The sequence below is a fragment of the Neofelis nebulosa genome, chromosome 7 (assembly GCF_028018385.1).
Source record: "Neofelis nebulosa isolate mNeoNeb1 chromosome 7, mNeoNeb1.pri, whole genome shotgun sequence".
Classification (NCBI taxonomy): Eukaryota; Metazoa; Chordata; class Mammalia; order Carnivora; family Felidae; genus Neofelis; species Neofelis nebulosa.
The window spans coordinates 37866788-37886814 of NC_080788.1; the positions used below are offsets into that span (position 1 = coordinate 37866788).

General features: G+C 48.3%; 2 protein-coding genes across 13 annotated transcripts in view; one reads left to right on the forward strand and one right to left on the reverse strand.

Annotated features, from left to right (window-relative positions):
* Positions 1–6: 6 nt before the first annotated feature.
* CALML4 (calmodulin like 4) lies at positions 7–15666 on the forward strand. Of its 6 annotated transcripts, none has more exons than XM_058737281.1 (5): positions 7–46; positions 1765–1795; positions 6158–6298; positions 8392–8580; positions 11151–11468. In XM_058737281.1, the coding sequence occupies exons 1-5, from the start codon at positions 44–46 to the stop codon at positions 11246–11248; spliced, it is 462 nt and encodes a 153-aa protein (XP_058593264.1). In that variant the 5' UTR covers positions 7–43; the 3' UTR covers positions 11249–11468. The 6 variants fall into 6 exon arrangements, with proteins under 6 accessions (XP_058593264.1, XP_058593261.1, XP_058593260.1 ...); XM_058737278.1 differs by lacking the exons at positions 7–46; positions 1765–1795 and adding exons at positions 1303–1655; positions 13223–13395 and having other exon boundaries at positions 11151–11259; XM_058737277.1 differs by lacking the exons at positions 7–46; positions 1765–1795 and adding exons at positions 1306–1655; positions 14986–15666 and having other exon boundaries at positions 11151–11259.
* The window catches only part of PIAS1 (protein inhibitor of activated STAT 1), a 131283-nt gene continuing 125223 nt past the window's right edge, over positions 13968–20027 (reverse strand). For 5 of the 7 annotated variants that reach the window (XM_058737266.1, XM_058737269.1, XM_058737267.1 and 2 more), the window contains exons 13-14: positions 18582–18619; positions 13968–17958 (exon numbers count right to left, since the gene is read on the reverse strand). In XM_058737266.1, coding sequence (XP_058593249.1) covers positions 17665–17958; positions 18582–18619 — 332 coding nt within the window. In that variant the 3' untranslated portion in view covers positions 13968–17664. The remainder of the gene's footprint in view (positions 17959–18581; positions 18620–20027) is intronic. The other 2 variants (XM_058737271.1, XM_058737272.1) reach the window with 2 other exon arrangements.

Sequence of the window (20027 nt, forward strand, 5' to 3'; positions counted from 1 at the left end):
AGTCTCAGCCCTCAGTTGGTATTGGGCGGGGTTTCTATTTTTCATGGTGAGTATACAGCTTCATGGATTGAAAATGTCTTGTCTCCCACATGAGCGCCTTCCCAAACACAGGGTGATTCCGAGCGAGTGCTTTGGCCTCGCCCCTGCAGGCCTCCCCACCAGCCTCAGCTCTGTGCCCCCACCCCTGGCCTCCAAGGCCCCACCTGACTTTGCCCCACCTCTTCTCCCCACGAGGCTATTAGCAGGAGCCCTCTCCTCTCCTGCCTCCTGCCTGCCTTTCCTCTTCTCAGCCCCAACATAGTCAAATCCTCCAGCCAAAATTCTCTGGGCCTAGAAACAGGTGTGAAGAAGTGACTCCATCTGGGGGAAGAGAACCTTCCAGGTGGAGGCGGTCAGGCGAGGAGGGAAGGAGGCGGGACCAAGGGCAGGCCCCCTGTCCACGTGCCTTGTATACATTAGCAAGAGCCCCCCCTGCCTTCCTCCAGGCATGTGCAGCCCCTCATCAGGCCCCACTCATCCCCTGAGCTGGGGGCCCCTGTGCAGAGCACAGCCTGTGGGGCCACCCATGCCAAACCTAACAAAGTGGGTGCCACCCTGGAGTTGGAGCCCCACAGGGAGCCAGCAGCTGCAGAGGACCCTGGGGAAACACTCCCCTTCCGGGGGTGGGGGGAGCGCAGCACAAACCAGTGAGAGGACGCAGGAATGTCAGCAGCTTCTGCCAGAGGGGTGGGAGTTCTAGGTGGCAGAGGAGGGAAATGAAGAGCAGCCTTCCTGACTGGGGAAAGTCACCTAAGAGGCCTCCCCCTGAGCCCCCTGGGTAGCTCGCTGTGGGCTCTGAGACCCCAGTGCAGGCATCACCCCACCCCTGTTCTCAGGGTCCCCAGAAGGAGGGAAGGGAACCACCCGATTGTGCACTAGTCATTTATTCTCTCAACAGTCCTGTGATGATGCCCGGTGCAGAAACTGAGGCACAGAGCAGTGAGATGATGCTCCGGGGTCACTCAGCAAATGAACCCAAGGGAAGGATTTGAATCCAACCCAAGAGCAGGAAGCCCGTGTCCCTTCCTCACTCTGTACCGCGAGGCCTGGGCAGCGGGGTGCCCACTGCCCGGCTGCACCACCATGGCAGGGCTCCCTGCTGCCTCCAGGATGGTGTGTGATGGGCCTTAAGTAAGACGGGGTGCAAAGTGCCAGGCACCAAGCAGGAGTTGTCAGCCCCCAGCTTAGTCCCAGGGGAGAGAAAAGACCCACCCCCCCCACTCCCTCCCCAGGGCAGGGACCCCCTTCTGTGTACTCACCGACACTTTCCCGGTGTCCGTGGAGGGCTCCCAGGAAGGAACCAGAGCACGTGTCCGTTTACTACAGAGCATCAGCGTCCTGATGCAGGATGAGTCCTGGGGGAGCCCTTTCCGCAGCCTCATTTTCTCGAAGTGAAACCTGTCGCCCTGGCCGGGCGGTGGCGGGGCATCAGCTGTGCTCGGGGAAGCTGGAATCTGACCCGGGCACTGGGCCTGGTCTCCATGGCAGCCGCGGATTTATTACTGGGGCCTCCACCCAGCTTGGCGGACTTTCGACTTGGAGCCGGGAGGAGAGGGACAGAACAGGCGGTTGTGGGAGCTGGGAGCCCACGGGCGACAGCCTGAGGCCCCGCGATGGTGAGTAGGGGGCTGTGTCTTCCAGCTAGGCTGCCCCCACCCCGCACTGGGGGGCGGGAGGCGCTTTCCTGGAGTCCCCTCCCTGACTGTTCTCCTCTCTCTGCTACAGGCCAAGTTTCTTTCCCAGGACCAAATTAATGGTAGGTTGGCTTTGCTCTTTAATTAGCAACTCACAGCAAAATATGGGTCTCATTAGGCAATTTGCTCTGCCCGGTTTTTTTTTGTTTTGTTTTGTTTTGTTTTTTTATCGGTGGGAAGGAAAGCGGCTGGTGGGAGAGCCGGGCCCACCCACAGGCAAGGGGCCGCCTGCTGCCGGGGACACCACAGCCGAGAAGGTGGGGGTAGGGCTCAGAGGTGGAAGTGTGGCTATGACATTTGTCGGTGTGACTTACAAGTTAGGGAGATAGGAACGGGCACTCTGGAGGTTTTTCTCCTGGGATCTGATAGCTAGATTTGGGAGGAGGGATAGGAGGTGGAGAGTGCGGTCATTAACTGCTTATGGCTGAGAGTCAAACAAAAGGAGCTGAGAGGCAAAAGAGCCCTGGTCTGCACTCTTGGGCAGGCACTTCTGCTCCCTGGGCCTCAGTCTCCCCATCTGTGAAATGGGGATCGGCTAAGGTGGCCTCTGAGGTCACTTGTGCCCTGACAGCCAGCCTAGTTTTGGAGCATTTACTCCCCAAGTCCCCTAGCCCGCCTGCCACCCAGCCGGCCTCACTGTTGGCACAGCACAGCGTGGTGTTTCCACAAGGCCAGGTGGGGAGATCTGGCTTACACAGAACTCAGGGACCCGGACCCAAGCCAGGGGGTGGGCAGCAGAGCCCAGCTAGCAACTGCAGGAGCTGGAGGTGTGCTTAGGGTTCCTTGGGCAGGGATTCCAGAGTTCTAGGTCCCCGGAGCTTGGTCTAGAGTAAGTGGGTGGGTTGCAGGCTCCAGGAGAGCACCTGGTCTTAGATCGCTCGACATGCTCACCCCAAGAGGAGGGCCAGAGCAGGGACCTCTCTTGCCCAAGTCTGAAGGGCAGACTGAATGCTGACTCAAGGCTGGAGTCCAGCTGTCAGTCTCGTGAACCCCCCTCCACCAACCCACGCCTGGTTCCGAGGCTCAGTGACCTGTGGAGCTCCCAGAAGGGAAGAAGGAAATCTTCCCTTTGCATCCCAGTACCCGACACCGAGAAAGTGGCCACTAATGCTTAATAAATGAGAGATTGGGCAGATGTGGCCCGCTGGAGTGGAAAGGCCAGGGGTTTTAGAGGCAGTGACCTGGGGTCCAGTCACCCCTGAGCCTCAGTGTTCTCATCTGTGAAATAGGGAGAATGACGCTGACTCACCAGGCTGCTGTGAGCAAGGGACAGAGAGGAGGTCAGTCATACACACGACCCTGGGTCTGCCTCGGGCCGGTGTCACCCAGACTTGCTCTAACTAGCATGAGCCAGGTGGTATAATTCTAGGAGTACTCTGAGCTGGTTGTTGAAATGAGCCATTACTGAGTAATGTAGCATCAAACAGTGTTCCAATCCCTGCATCTATACAGCAAATGTTTTAAAATAGCCCTATTGCAATCAGTAGTGCTAAAGATTTGAAAGAGGGTTCAGTTTCATGAATTTAATCTGTCCAAGGGTGAGAAATAGTGTAACAGTAGCTCACTTATCAGATTTAGCGACATTACATTTATTGGGAAATAAATGTAACAGCCTTGCTGTTTTGTTCCAGCACGGGAGATCCAGTTCAGATCTGGCCTTCCAGATCTTTCGATGGTATATTTGTCAAGGTGGGAAGAAAGAACGTATTTTATGAAACAGTCTGTTAGGCGATGGGACTCCATTTGCCCCTAGCCCTGCTGATGTCAGGGGCACCGTCCCAGTTACTGATCCAAGTGGGAGAGAAAGTTTGCCCATCTGTAGAATCTGTCTGATTCCAGGCCCCATGACCTGTGATGACTGCCTTGCAGCACTGGTCAGAAAACCTGTCATAGGATGAGGTCTCAGAGGGCAAACTGACAGAAGACAAGGTGGGGTGGCCGTGAGAGGTCCCCAGGAAGGGTGCTGTGGGAGTTTTAAGGCCTACATGCAGGGCAGCCCCCGCTCTATCCCTCCATATAAGGTGATGGCACTGGGCCCTCTTGGAGGGAGTTAGGTTTTGCAGGAACCAAAGGCGGGATCTTAGGCCAGGCTCTGGTGCTGCTTCCCTGGGACACTTCAGTTTCTGCTCCCTGGTCACATATGTGTTCTGGCCCTCTTCGAGCCCAGGCTCTGGAAAGTTCTGAAAGGGCTAGGCCTTCCCCTTCAACCTTTCCACAGGCACAAAGGCAACTGATTGTCTCTAAACCCCACCGGGGAGGCTGCCTTTTATTAGCAGCTCTGCTGAAATCCTAGGCTGCAAGGAGAGGCCTTAATCGGGGAGCTGAAGGGGCTGAACTGGGGACCTTCCGTCCCTCTCCCCTCATCCCCTTCTGCCCTCTGGTGGCCTCTGCCTGGGAATCTGGGATCCAGAGTGGCCTCGAGGGTGGAGCTGAACTTCAGGAGCCAGGCCCTCAGCCGCCCAGCCTTCAGTGGCCCCCTCTACACAATGGGAAGGGTAGAGGTACCATGTGGTGCATCACAGGGTCATTGCAGGATGAAACGGGCCCAGGTGAAGTGCTCAGTACTGTGAGCCGCCATTGTTTTGTTATTATTATTACAAATAGGGCCCAGCCTCTGAGGCACCAGCCAGGTGGTATGAGGAACAGAGGAGCTGGATGCTGAGAGGCCCTGACGGGGGGGGGGGGGGGGGGGGGGGGGGGGGCACCACCCTGTGGGCCTCAGGGATTGGAGAGTGTCACCCGGACAGCTTTTGACCAATTCTGATGGCAGCCCCACCCCAGCCTGAATGGGAATCTCAGTGGTGGGGCCCAGGATCTTCCCCAGCTCCCTGCTGGCCTCACTGTGCCCTCAGGGCTGAGAGCCGGGCTCCCCTGGGCCTTGAGACTGGGTCTAGAGAAGCCTCAGCTCTGGCAGCCATTGTGTCTCCCCCAGGGAGGAAGGGTTGAGGACAGCAGCAAGCCAGATTTAGTCAGAGCCTGGGACAACGTCCTGGCAGCACCCCTTGAAGTCTTTGAGAAAAGGACCAGGGCTTGTGTCAGAGGACAGCTTGAGGGTTCAGCAGCCTGGAAGCGGCGGGCTGGAGAGTGGACACAGCAGTGCCCACAGTTGTGATAATAACTGTCGCCACATAGGAGAGCTATTCTCTGCCAGGCCTTCCCAGAAGGGATTTCTGCTCGTCTCAGTAACCCGGAGGCATTATTTCCCTGGTTTCCCACATAAGCTGTCTTTGCCAAGGTGCCCTGGAGCCTGGACGCCCTGCTGTAGATTCCTGGTCTCCATGGGCTGGCCCTGGAGGGTAGGATTGCTTTCCTCTGGTTTTATTCAGTTAGAGAGGGGGAGAAAAGAGAAGAGAAAAGAGAAGGAAGGGAGGAGGGAGAGGCAGGAAGGGAGAGCGAGGGAGGAGACAGAAGGGAAGTCAGGAGAAGGAGGGTGATAGGGTTGCCAGATAAAATACCAGACACCCAGTTAAATCTGGATTTCAGATAAACAGCAAAAACCTTTTAGTATAAGTATATCCCATGCAAAATGCGGGACATACTTATACTAAAACGTATTCACTGTTTATCTGAAGTTCAGTTTAACTTGGCAGCCCTGTAATTTTTTTTCCTTAAAAAATTCTTATTACTCTATTTTTGAATAGGCAGGATACACATAGCTAAAAAATAAGTAAAAAATATGTCCAGTGTAAAATTTCTCTCCCATTCCTATTCCTCAGTCTTCCATTTTCCTTCAGGCAATTTTTCCAATTATTTCTATCATTAAGTGGTATTTCCCTCCCTTTCCCCCATTATTTATTTTAACACAAATGGCAGCATATTAGATGGACTATTATGTCCTTTGCCTTAGTCTTACTTAGCTCTGTTCTTGGAGATTGTTTTGATTTGTGTATACGATTCTGCTTCATTTTTTTTAAACAGCTGCAAAATAGTCCATGCTATGACTATAATGGAATATATTTAGCCAATCTTCCATTGATACATAGTTAGGTTGTTTCCAATCTTCTACTATAACAAGCAATGCTACGACAAATATTGTCACAGAATAGCACAGACAACACATGATGCGCTGAAAGCAGAAAGCCCCTGGTGCATGTCTAGCAGGATGTACATGGTCACCCTAGATTCTTTGCAACACGTGGTGTGTTGGATAGATGTTAGTGTGGCCCTCAGGATCCCCATCTCCTAGTAATCATGTTCCAGTATGATCCCCTACCCCTGAGTGTTGGTGGAAACCGTAACTTGCTTCTAGTCAATAGGATATGGCAGTCCTGTATTTTCATTTGCTGTATCTGGCAACTCTAAGAGGGGAGGAGGAGAGGGAGTCAGCAAAAGGAAGGGGGAGGGAAGGGAAAGGGAGGACAGAGAGGGCATGGGGGTGGAGAGCAAGTATGTGCGGCTGACTCTCTCTTCTGGGCTGTGCACAGAGTACAAGGAATGCTTCTCCCTGTATGACAAGCAGCAGCGGGGGAAGATAAAAGCCACTGACCTCATGGTGGTGATGAGGTGCCTGGGGGCCAGCCCGACACCTGGAGAGGTGCAGCGGCACCTGCAGACTCACGGGATCGGTGAGTGGGCGCTTGCCGGACGGGAATACACTATCTGGGCTGGTGGGTGGGCCCTGAGCCCCCCAGCTCTGGTCCTGGGGAGGGGCCCAGCAGGGGGTGGCCCAGAGGGTGGGGGTGTGAACAGCTCAGCCGGTGGAGGGGCAGGTGGGAGTCAGAACTCACCAGTGCTAGCTGTGGAGACATCTGGCCAGGTGTACAGTGTATCCCTCAGGCTTCCTTGAATCCTCATAGCAACCAGTGCCCCCTCCCCCCCATTCTCGCACAGAGGACCACGGGATCTAGACGTTCCAACTAGGTCATCACAAACCTGCCATACAGATAGGGCCAACAGCGATCCCCTGTGTCTCCCTTGGCTGAGTACTTGTCACGTGCTTAGCTCGAACAACTGTGAAGTAGGCATCATCCTGTTTCATAGGTAAGAACCAAGGGTCAGAACCATTAGGTAACTTGCCCAAGTTCTTAAGCCAATGGTGGAATCAGGGTTGGGACCTGATTCTTCTTCCAAAGACTGACCTCCTAAAAACGATGCAACACTCTGAGAAAAAGGGTAGAAGGAAACCCACCCAAGATGCTACCAAATTGTTCTCTCTGGAGATGGGATTAGGGATGATTTGTATACCCTTTATTGTTGTTTCTTGTTTGTTTGACAGTGGGAACATACAGGACTTTGATAACTAGAAACAAGTTTTAATTTTTTTAAATTTATTTTTGGGGGGAAGGGCACCTGGGTGGCTCAGTCAGTTGAGCATCTGACTCTCGATTTTGTCTTGGGTCATGATCCCAGGGTCGTGGGACTGAGCCTGCCATCAGGCTCTTCACTGAGTGCGGAGTCTGCTTAAGATTCTCTCTCTTTCTCCCTCTGCCCCTCTCCCCCACTTGTGCATGCTCTCTCTAATTAAATTTTAAAAATTTATTTTTTAGGGGCGCCTGGGTGGCTCAGTCGCTTAAGCGTCCGACTTCAGCTCAGGTCCTGATCTCACAGTTCGTGAGTTCAAGCCCCATGTTGGGCTCTGAGCTGACAGCTCAGAGCCTGGATCCTGCTTCGGATTCTGTATCTCCCTCTCTCTTTGCCTCTGTCCCACGCATGCTCTATCTCTCTTTCTCAAAAATAAACATTAAAAAAATTTTTTTTAAATTTGTTTTTTAAAGAAACAAAAATAAGAAAACCCAAAAAGAGAGGTGTCAGAGGCCAGGATGGATGTTGCACTGGTAGCTGGACACACAGGAAGGAAAGACTGGCCCAGAGGAAGGAGGTAGACCGGAAAGAGCACTTGACCTGAAGCCGAAAGGCCTCGGTGTCTGCACCTCGTTGCTCGTCTTGCAGATGGGTTCGCACCACCTGCTAGGGTTACCCTGGGGTCCCAGCAGAGCATACCTGTGGCAGCGCTAGGAGCCCATCCTGGAGGCAGGCCTCTGAAGATCTGGAGCCTGGGGATGGGGTGCTTCGTGACTGAGATCCCCTGTTTCCAGCTCTGAAGGGGTGGTGGTTTCCTTTGGCTTCTGTCTCCTCCAAACAGGAACTTGTGGTGAGGGGAAGTTCTGACTTCCTGCACTTGTAGCCGGCCAGGGCCTGGGCTGAGGGGCCCAGGCGCGCCTGGAGGAGGGGCCTGGGCTGGGGAGCCTAGGCCGGAGGCTGCAGTGAGGGGAAAGGCAGGTGAGCGGGTGGGACTGGGGCCTGAGGTTCCAGGTGGGTCACCTGTGCGTCCTTGTGGATGTACTGCAGTGGCTGCAAGCATGGACGCATGGGGTACCTCCCTCCAGTTCAGGGCAGGAGGGAAGCACCTGGAAGAGGGGCAGAGGAAGTGTGCTCCATCCTGGTCCTGCCACTGCTCTGTGAGATGACCCCACGCTCTGGGGCCTCTGTCTCCTTAGTGGGCAAAATGGGCAATGGTAGCCATGGTCACTGAGGATTACTGGGAGGATTGAATGAGGCAGATCCATGGTGGGATCTCAGCCGCATCCTCACTATACCACCAGCACCATCATGGCACTCCTTGAAGTAGGTGGCCCTTGAACTGGCCATAAAGACTTGGGCAGGGGGCCAGTTAGCTCTTCCCTCCCTGCTCAGTCTGCTGTGTTTGTGGGTTTCCCAGACAGAAACGGGGAGCTGGATTTCTCCACGTTCCTGACCATTATGCACACGCAAATAAAACAAGAGGACCCAAAGAAAGAAATCCTCTTGGCCATGTTGATGGCAGACAAGGAGAAGAAAGGCTACATCATGGCGTCCGAGCTGCGGTCAAAACTCATGACACTGGGGGAGAAGCTCACCCACAAGGAAGGTAAAGGCCTGGGTCCCTCCTTCCTAACAGCAGCTCATCCATAAGGAGCGTCTGTGGTGGCCTTCACCTGGCACCTTCTAGCAGCTCAGTGTGCCTTCCTACCTCAGAGCAGGACAAGGGGCCAGGGTCTTCTGGGAAAGCCCTTTGGACGCTCTATGGGATGACCCCAATGCTGGGCCATCCTCTGGCAATCTTCCAGCCTAGCCCCTGGGCCCTGCCACACCAGCCATCCCAGGCTGGCCACCAGAGGCTGGCATTTCCAGTTAGGCCCCTGGGCCTGCCTATGGTGGGGCTGGGAGGGCTGGGCTAGGACACAAGCAGGCCGGAGGAAAAGGCTTCAGTAACCGTGGACCTTTTAGCCTTTGGTTAAATCATAAGGGACCAGCAGAGGGGTTGCAAGGTTGTGGTTTGAATTAGATTGGACTCCTGGTCCGCCCCCCCCCCCCCCCACCTCATTTGCGGGACCTCAGATGAGTTTCTTAACCTCTCTCACTCTCCTCGGTTTTCCCTTTGGGAAACAATGTTACAATAGACAGTCCCTCAGATCCTCCCAAGAGCTAACATTCTGTAAAGCAGTCTACTTAAGATTTTATCCGCAGTCACTAAGGCACAGCACATTTAAAAATAGCGCTACAGACGGCAGATTCAGCTTTCCCCCGCTTTTTCAGGCTGCCAGCTATCACGATCCCATCTTTCACTGTAGCTGTGTTAATGTGAACCGGGGAAAAACATGGGCTCTCCTTCGCTCTCAGGCTCTGAGGACACCGCTCGGCCTTTTATGTTCCAGGCGGCGTGTTGGCAGAGGGGGCCGGCTGGGACCTTAATTCTTACGGTTAATGATCTCAGTCTAAAGCAACACCATGGCCCCCAAACTCACACGCATCTTGTTTGTTTAACCAGTGAAGTGACATTTCAAACAAACTGGTAATGTGTTCCAGACAAGCGGGAAGCCCGATTTCCCTTCCTCTCGTTGTGGGAGAGAGGAAAGATGATACTAGGAGCAGGAATCTTTTACCCTGGATGACTGAAAGAAAATCTTCAATTTTATTAGGAAGCAGCCTCCAAACAGCTGGAGAAGGCTGCCAGGGAGGCCTCCATTCGAAGGCCTGGGACAGGCTTAGAATTTCAGCACCCTGGTTCTTTATGGGGTCAGAGGGACCCACCGCTCTACCCAGAAGGCATCATCAGTGCTTGGCCATGAAGCGCGGCCCCTTCTCTGGACAGGAGAAGGCTGCAGCGCTTGATGTCGCAAGCTGGTATTGGGCCTGTCCACTGGGAAGGTCTGAACCAAATGGCTGATGGGTAGAAGCTTCTTCAGGAAACAAGATAAATTTACAGTCTCTGCAACATTCTAAACATACTCAGAATTACCATCAGCTTAGGCACACAGCAGAGTAATTACATTTTACAGGAGGATGGACGGTTGAGCAGAGAATCACGGGATATTTCCCAACTGCCCAGAATTATGTGTCGGGGACATCTAGTGCCAGGGAAGTTGACACAGGGCAGTGAAGCGGTTTTTGCAAGAGGATGAGGATGGCCCAAAGAGCCAAAGGTAGGCTGGCCCCAGGAGGCCAGTGTGGAGAAACGTAAGCCGAAATGGCCTTTCTTGCCAACATCTGGGACAAGCTAGTATTTTGTCTGAGGAATCCAGAACCAGAAGAAACAAGTAAATGATTTTTTTTTTTTTTTTTTAGCAATGTCAGAGAACAATGACAGTTTTGTATACTATGAGCTTTAAATATTTTTTTTTCAACGTTTTTTATTTATTTTTGGGACAGAGAGAGACAGAGCATGAACGGGGGAGGGGCAGAGAGAGAGGGAGACACAGAATCGGAAACAGGCTCCAGGCTCCGAGCCATCAGCCCAGAGCCTGACGCGGGGCTCGAACTCACGGAGCGCGAGATCGTGACCTGGCTGAAGTCGGACGCTTAACCGACTGCGCCACCCAGGCGCCCTGTATACTATGAGCTTTAGACACAGTTGAATTTATTTTCTCTCCTACTACCCCCATCCCTAAAACGCACACGTCCTAAAAGAGAGGTGATGGTGGCCGACACCACTTGTCACCAAGTCCCTTCTTAGGGTGGCGCAGGCCAATTTGGAAGGGAGAGCTGGCAGGCCAAAGCCAGGGACTGGGTGGCCCAGGATGGGGCTGCTGAGGCTGTCTGTTCTGCTGGGAGGCTGAGAGGGTGGGCTATAGGAGGTAAAATCCACACCAAACGTTTCTGGAAATACAGGCACAGGGGTCAGACATTTTTCTTAAAAAAAGATGAAGAGAAAAACAAGCACAAAGTGGCTTCAGTGGCTTAATCCTCACTTAGTACGCCTCCTTACCCTCTATCCTGGCCCCTGCAGAAAGCCTGATTAGCTCAAAATTGAATCAGTGGCCTTCAGGGACAGGGGATGGGTTGTCCTGTTCTGTTCACTAGTTTATTTCTTAGTCTACAGGAACGGTCCATTGGACACAAGGGAAGTCCTCTGGGGAGCCTCAGCCCCCCAGTAATTGACTCGATGTCCTATCATGTAACACTATGGCCAACCTGAAGAATTAATGTGATTTTTTGCAGTGGACGATCTTTTCGGGGAAGCAGAGATTGAACCAAATGGCAAAGTGAAGTATGATGAATTTATCGACAAGATCACCATCCCTGTGCAGGACTACTGAGCGAAGAGGGTGTGAGGGAGCCTCCCCCGGCCCTGGAGATGCAGACTGAGGAGTTTCTGAAAAGAAAAGTGTTCCGTTCCCTCTGGGGAAATGGTGAACACGGCAGCAGGGTGACATGACCCGACGGTACCAGAGGGTAGCTTGGCTCTGAGACTAAAGGATCTCAGCCGTGGCATCAGCAGGCCTTTAATAAAAAGATTTATACTGATTTTAATAACTACCATTAGTCCAGCCCTTTATAGAATCGAAAGAGCCCAAGGTTTGGAGTTGGGCCCGGGTTCCAGTTCCGACTCTGCCATTTGCCAAGCTATGTGACTCTGGACTCTGGGTAAGTCATTGCACCCCCTCAAAGCCTCAGCTGGATTCCTAAAGTTAGATTCCTACTTCTTACCTCACAGAGCCCCCTGAGGATGGTCTGAAATAGTGGCTTGAAACCGCCATTGCCAATTGCAGAGCACTGTGCGGTCCTGAGTTACCATGCGGGTGGGTCTCCTAAAAAGGACAATCTACCAAAAGACACTATTCTGTATTTGGGTGCTGGAACCATCTTCCACGTTTCCAAGACAAAGCCAGTGCTAGCTGAGAACCAGCATCAAGCAAAGAGCTAAAACAAATGAACGAAAGATCATGGTTAACATTTCTTGTGGCACCACGGGGCCGCTTACAAATTCTTATTCCCAGCTCAGCACATAGTGACACAGTTCGGGATATTCATTCATAAACACAGACCATAGAGTGAAAACCGTCGTGTTAAAACAGGGCGGCATCGGCTAAACAGCAGGAAGAGTGATCTGGCTTTACAGCCCACACCACAGGACATGAGATGTGACACGTTGCATTCATCAGGACCCCGCAGAGCTTGAGAGGAGCTCCTGTCTGAATTTCGAGCTCTACTGTTATCGGAGAGGGTCATGGCACTAGGAGGGGTCGGCTCAAGTGGGCCAAATTGATCATGGCTTCAAGCCATTTCCCCCCAAGACTAATGGCAAGTAATGAGGGGAGCAACAGGCCATGGCCGGGACACAGCGAGAGCCCTGCTGGGACCTCTTCCAGCTGGAGATTTTTAAGTGACTCATGTACCCAGGAGGTGCCAGGCTGGTGCTGCCCGTGTGCTCAACAAATCTGTGGATCCACTGGCAGTGTCAGCACAGCCCTAAAAAGGGCTGGAGTCACACACTAGCATGTTTAAGCCGGGGCAGGGCAGAGCTCTAAGTACAGGGATTTTCATCCTTATATGTATCAAAATTGGGCTCTGTGGGCTTGTGGCTTTTTAATGGTACCTTAGTGGCCAAAGCAAAAGAAAACTAAATTCAGAGGGAGGTGTGTCTTTTGGGAGGTCACACAAAACACAAATCTAAGGGCTAGGCACAAGGGAAACTGCAGGGGACAGATGGGTCCCCGTGTTACTGCAACCATCTCCCGATGCTTTGGCTTCAGACCTAACCAAGGTCATTTTCCGAGCACTCTTGGGGGCAGGCAGTAAATGGCCCCAACACCAAGTAGGTGAACTTGTGACCATCTGGCTGGGGAGCCCAGGTTCACATGGTGCAGGGGCACATCCAGGGTTTGTGGGGCCTGAGGCTTATACAATTCGATGGCCTTCTTTTAACAATACATGAAGAGAGGGGCGCCTGGGTGGCTCTGGTGGTGATCTCGCAGTTCACCAGTTCCAGCCCCGCATCAGGCTGTGCTGACAGCTCAGAGCCTGGAGCCTGTTTTGGATTCTGTGTCTCCCCCCACCTCTCTCTGCCCCTCCCCGACATCTCTCTCAAAAGTAAATAAACATTTAAAAAAAAACATAAATAAATATACAGAATTGCTAGGGCTGTTCCCAGGGCCCTTTTAGAGGCCAAAGCAAGTTGGCGGGGGCGTGGCGGGGGGGTGTGTGTGTTGTATGTGTGCTGGTGCTTAAATTTCATTACCTGAAGGCTTCTCTGCGGTACCCCATTGAGAACTGCTACATTTCACTTTCAGCCAAGGCTTAGGGGTCCTGGCCCCACATCTCTTTTTGACTCGTCATGGACATGAGGAAGCAAGTCCTGCACAGCCAATCTGGAATACCATGGATGATACAGCAGATACCTAGGAGTTAGGACAGGAAAGGAAGTTCTGGGCTAAAATAATAAACAAGGGTACTTCCCCTCCAAGCTTTTTAAATGTTTGTCACTGAATGGTCCCAGGATGGTTTTAAAGCAAAGTTTTATCAATCTCATTTTCCTACCAGGAAGTATCACTTGCCCAAAGCACCTGAGTGGCTTGGTCGTTAGAGCCTGGGCTCATCTGCACCGACTCCGTGTTCAGTGGCTAGGACTCCAAGACCCTGTGACTCTTCTCACTGAAACCTCTACCCCAGGAAAGGCCTCTTCTTACCACCCCAAGGCCGTTTCTTGTTCATTCCTGAAATCCCAGTTGGTTTACCTAGCACCTAGCGTTGTTTACAAAAACAGGCCACACCTCTCTTAGCACTCAAACTGCAGGTTATCAAATAGATTTAAAACTAAACAGATGCTGTGGTTTCAGTACAAAGCTTGCCATATTTCAGTAAGAAAGGGGGAATGATGGCTGTATATGCATTACTTACCTCAAAGCATGTTGCAAGGGAATTAACTGCCATGCTTTGAAATCTTTGGATGAATGGTGCTCTGAAACACCAAGCATTATCAGTTTTCTTACGGGGATGGTCCCTTGCATACCCACAGTATATTTTACAGAAGACAAATTAACTGAAGGCTTTTCTTTTATTACATCTAAAGAGCTCTACATAAACAGGTAACATTCAATAGGTAAACAATTTTTTTCCAATGCATGTAATAAATATTTTCACTTGGTACTTTTATACAAACTGACATTGGTCTACTATACATTTTTAAAAGCCATTTTACTGGTTTGGCATGCGGTATGGAAATTCTAAGAGAGAAAGTTTTAAGGCAATGAATCACAGATTTAAGTTCATGGAATTTATGGTAACTTTTATATCTGTTTATATACATTTCCCCTTTGTTAATTAAACAATTAACAGCAGCACACTCTGGGACCACCAGCTATTCTCCCTCCCTCTTTCTGAAATCTAAGCTTTGTGTTTTTTTTTTTTTTTTAACTAAAAAACAGAATTCAACATGTATTGATAAAACAAAATTCTTACTAAAATAATTTTAAATGTGCTTTAAAGTTCTGAAGATCTTGAAGTGTCTTATGGATTTAAACTTGGAATTGTTTAAAAATGTTCCTTCCACAATTAGTTAATTTAAAATTGGGATATATGTTCATTGTTTCAGACATTTGACTCAAAGGAAAATCTGCCAAGAAATCACATTTAACAGAAGCTTAAGTGCAATCTTTCCTAAGTCAGTAACGATACAGAATTGTGATAATGTCTACATTAACAGAAGAAAAACTTTAATGCTCAAAATAAATTAGTCAACCAAGTGTGGCACGATTAAGGTCAGATTGTTTTTAAAAAGATGTGTCCAATAATGCCCACAAGATAATTAAAAGCCACTTCAACCCTGCTAAGTCAAATAGCTATTTTATCAAAAAATACAGAGTACTGTACAGAAACAGAAACATATGTGCACCTACTGGGAAAGCCCACGGCAAGGGGATGGTGGCAGCTTGCCTAAAGATTCTGGGAATCGCTCTTCGTCCACAGACAGCATGTCAGTGTCGGCGTGGGGTGAGGGTGGGTTAAGGAAAAACCGATGAATGCCTGTGCACTTTTTTTTTTTTTTTAAACTTAGAAGATAACGGTGCAGGGCATGACTCTACCAATAACGACTACCGATCAAAACAGTCTGATGGACCAGTATTGACCAAGAGACCAACAGAGGGATAGCTACTGCTACTGTGACACTCTGGCAAGCCAACAACTGAAAGAAACAAACTCCTCAGAGTGGAATGAACTAAAATCGAAAGACAATCGAATGGTTCGTTTCTCCTGTGGAGACATGACCAAAGCCACTAGACAGACATTTCTTTCTCCCTATTTATTACCTGTTCTTCCTTTAGTCTGGTATAACGCAGGATACTGAGGGAAACTCACCATCCCCAAACCTCAGCTGAAGGAAGGACAGGGATGGGTTTTCAACTGGATCATTCAGAGTTTGGGATTCAGCACTACACACAAAGTTATTGATCAGAATTTTGAGACCACTAACAACAATGACAGAAAAACAAAAGAGGATACAGAAAACTATTCATTTTAGGTAGCTGAATTAATAGAAATGATGTTTCCTATTACAGTGTGAAATAAGAAGCAACACCCCACAACTTGAGTGATTTCTATCTCAGTCTGAATTTAGACACAAATTATGGTACTCTTAAATCTTAGCCTAAGTTAATATGGCAACGAGCGTTCTTAAAGAGTTTACTCACCATAAGAGCAGATTTATTAAAAAACTAATTCCTGTTTTCACCGACAATGAATCTTTTGTTTTTATTGCAAATTGTTTAGTGACTATAACTCAGCCATGTGTGTGTGGATACACATGCGTAGGGGAAGACTATTAACTCACGTGTCACTCACACACACTTGTCTATAAATACATATATACACACACACATATACATATCAACACCAACTTGTTTTTCAAAATTCAAGTCAACAATTTAGTGGCAGAGAGATGCTGTAAAAACAGGTATTCTTTTTAGATGCCACACAGTCATGTGAACCGTTTTTATCATACAACTGAAGATACAGCCATCTTGAATTCTACCCGGATAAAGCAGGTCATTTTGTTACCATTGCAAGGTTGAAGCGACACTTTTATACACAAAGGTGGTCCTTCACCAACTCTGAGAACATAAACAGTGATATAAAAATCCAGGCTGGGAAACTGGTAAGCGTTACGCTCCTTCCTCCATCTTTTCTGTTAAACTGGCTAAACCCCTCCACACCTTCAGGTGCTCCCCGAAGGACAAGATACCTTCTCTGATGAGGATTCTGGAACACAAGTAGAACCACCTTCCTTCCCTCCAACCCACACTCATCTCCTGAAAAACAGTTCTCACTATATTTACATGTTCCATTATTAATAAGATTAGATTGATCCATGAATTCTAAAAAAAAGAGAGAGAAAGAAAAAAGAAAAAAGGAAACAATATTGACTTTCCTATGTCATGCGTGTCTTTAAAAGGTGAAGAAAAAATAAAACAAACAAGACAGCGAGGCTAAGAAAAGAAGTTCACTCAGAACCAGGGAGTAAATTGACTAAGAATCAAGCCTATTTTGCATTTTAACTGCTTATCAGATAGTGGATTTCTAGACAGACGTGTGTGGTGCACTGTATTTTGCAAAGAGAATTTACTTTTAGGGTAATCGACTGTCTTGCTTTCTTTTTCGAAGCGATGTAACCTTACCTCTGTCAGCTGCACAAGACACCCAACAGGGCTTTTGAAGCTATTTTTACTTCCTACTTTGGCATGAAGATCTTCGTGAAAACTTGTTACCCCGTGGCCAAAAAGGCAGGTGTTCACAGACTTGGTTTAAATACATAATACTGGCAATCCAAATTTAGAAGAAAGAACTAGACTAAAGTGTATTATTCACAGGTCTGCCAAGCCTCCTCCTTTATCCAGACAGCTTTACTCCAAATCTCTAGAACATATTCTCAGGGGGTATCTAGCAAATAAGAGAGAATATGTGATGGGGAACATGCAACTGGGACAGCAATAAAGATGCTCATACGGGAGTTCAAGACCTTCAAAGCACTTTGAGAGAAGCAGGCAACTGATTTATCAACTGAATGCAGAAAACTCGGGAGGAGAAGGAACAGTAACGACAGAAAAATATACACAGACACACACACTGAACACACACACCCACGAGCTATGTCCTGAAAATACACAGGGAATGCAGTGGGACAGATGAGATTTATAATTTAAGGCTGAATAAAATATGCACACGCACAAACAGAATCCAAGTCTGTCCTTTTTAGAAAATGGAAATTAAAACGACCTCCCCCCAGCCCCCTCCCCACAACAAAGAAAAGCCCACAATTTAAAACTTCATACATGCAATTCCTTTTCTGTTATTGCAAATAAAATAATGCCATTGAAGTAAAATAAAACCAAAACCATAGGACAAATGATGAAAAAAAAATCTTCAGAATCCAGAAAAAAATGAACTGAAGGTGGTTTGTGGGTACTTTTTTTTTCTTTTTTTCTTTTCTTTCCTTTTTTTTTGTTTTTTACAAGTGTTTTATCAGACAGGCAGTCTTAGATTTATATACAAAAGTAAAACTGAAAATATAGTTTTGTTCTCTGTACATTTCTTTTAATTTTTTCCCTAAAAAAAGGAAAAAAAAACACGCTTGTGTACTTTTCTAAACAGAATAAGGTAAAACATAGCACAAAGTTCTCTTCTTTCTGCCAAGTTCATTTAATCTGGGGTAGGGGTGGGAGCAGCAGGGGCGAGGGAATCAGTCCAACGAGATGATGTCTGGGATGATGCCGAAGATGGACGCCGTGTCCGCGCTGCTCCTGTTGGCAACGGTGTGGCTGTGGCTCTCCCGCAGGCTGTTGGAGGACACGAGGCTGCTGTTACTGCCACTACTGCTTCCATTGGTGGTTGGCAGAGAAGTACTGCCTCCTGCACTTAACTGATCGAGAAACATCTGTGAGGAGGTATACGGAAAAAACCGAGACGAGTGTAAGAGGTCTTGATCATCGGAAACCGCTGCTGCGGCGGCAGCAAGGAGGGAGGTGTTATAATGCTGGGGAGGGAAGACAGAAGACAAAACACCCATCAATTCTAAATTCATAGACCTTCTCAGCAGAACAAAGTCCTCAACTTAATACATACTGCATATCTGGTATGCCTGAAATATCTACTGCAACATTTCACAGTCACATGGCCGTATGTAATGATCACGTTCTTGATCTTGAGAACATTTTTGTATTTGAAACTGGGGGTGGGGGTGGGGGCGGGGAGGAGAACCAAAGTAAAACTTGTGCTGTGTTTTGTTTTAATTTGTAATGCAAACAATTCTCAAAACTCTATTTCCAAAGAGGCATATGCTCATTAGCAGCAGGAAAGAAGACAGTCCACCCTCTTTCTCTAATGGAGATATCTGGCCAAGGATTTATCAACTGACTTACTGCCCTGTTTCTTTTTTATATAAAAAAGACTGGAAACCAACAAATAGATACTATTCTGACTATATACTCAGGCACAGGTGAAACAAGGGGATTTTTATTTAAATGCTTAAAACCTTAACAATAATGAGGACTACTCTGAATTTTCTAAGAAATTTATCTTCTCTCGCAGCTACATAATATACTTACAAATACTTTAATGTTCAATTAAGACAACAGCAATATGTTTCATATAACATACCTGATTGTCTCCTGATAAGAAAGGAAAGAAATCTAATCCTGTGAGAAAAAAAATTATTTTAGTTTTGAAAAATAAAACAAAACAAAAAACCCTCCCTAATGCCCCAATACTCTAGAAACCAATACAAATCTTAAATGCTAATTCTAAATTCATTTAGAATTTAAAAAGAAGAGCAGAAGCCCACTGTTGGTCTCTCCCATCTCTAGATTACCAAGGCTGAAGTTCAAGCTTTAGCCATGATTTGCCCTCCTTGCAACTCCATTTGTGGGATTTGGGTCACTGCCACCCTGCTGGATCGAACATGATCCCTTACACGGACAGAGTACTTTTCACCAATTTTTCTTGACTTCTCTTAACATTTCAAACTACTCTAATGTACTCCTCACAAGCACCTGTGAGGTATGTCATTATGTCTGGCCTCATTTTGTGGGTGAGAAAGTTTTACGTAGAAGGAATACGTAGAAGGAAGTTAAGCAAGCTGTAGCACAGATTTTCTTTTTCTTTCTCAAATTTGTTCACTCGCCACTATCTGTACCAGATTCCAACTCAGAGATCCTCCAGTGGCATGAGGGCGGGGAGAGATGGGAGGGGTGTGACTGCTGGGGTGCTGTGTCACGGAAGGACTGTCTGGTCCTTGGCTGCCATGGAGTCCATGCAAGCTGCTCCTTCTAATTCCCACTCTCGTCCGCATCGCTCAATGTATGATATGGAGAACAAGAAACCCATGTGAATAAAAGGCCTCATTCTGATATCTAAGCTTGGGGGAACGGATAACAAGCAGATGTAGATAAAAATATGACGACACAAATCCTCTGAGGATCCATCCACTGTCTACACTGGAACAGGTTATAACACGAGGATCTGCAAAATGTACAGTCCCTGTGGTTCCTCATGTGGACATCTGGCAGTAGCCTCAGTGAGAAATAGGGCTGCCTTGTCTCAGAGTAGCCACTAACCACATGATGCGGGGACCCAAATTCACTAAGATTAAGTCAAATGAAGAACTGAGTTCTTCAGTCACAACCGCCATGTTTCAAACGCTCCATAACCAGATGTGGCTAGTGGCCACTGTAAATTACATTTCCCTCCTCGCAGAAAGTTCTACTGGACAGAGCTCAAACAGGGTTTTCATAACAATCATTAAGAATCTACTCAACTATTTCAGCCTCCAAGAATCTTTGCCAGTGGCCCCGGATTTTTCCGTAGGGGAGGGGATGGAGGGAATCTTTCACTTTATATTTTTGTATTAAATTCTCTACAGTAAGCACACACAGCTTTTTGGAATAAAAAAGAAAAATGTTCTTAGATGTACAAATTCTTGAATTACAAAGACACAGAACTAATAATTTTTTGATAATGTAAGTGATTATTATCAACCCCAAATACATTGTGCAGCGAGTATACTGACATTTCAAACTACTTTTAAAAAGAGTAATCAGGTTCACT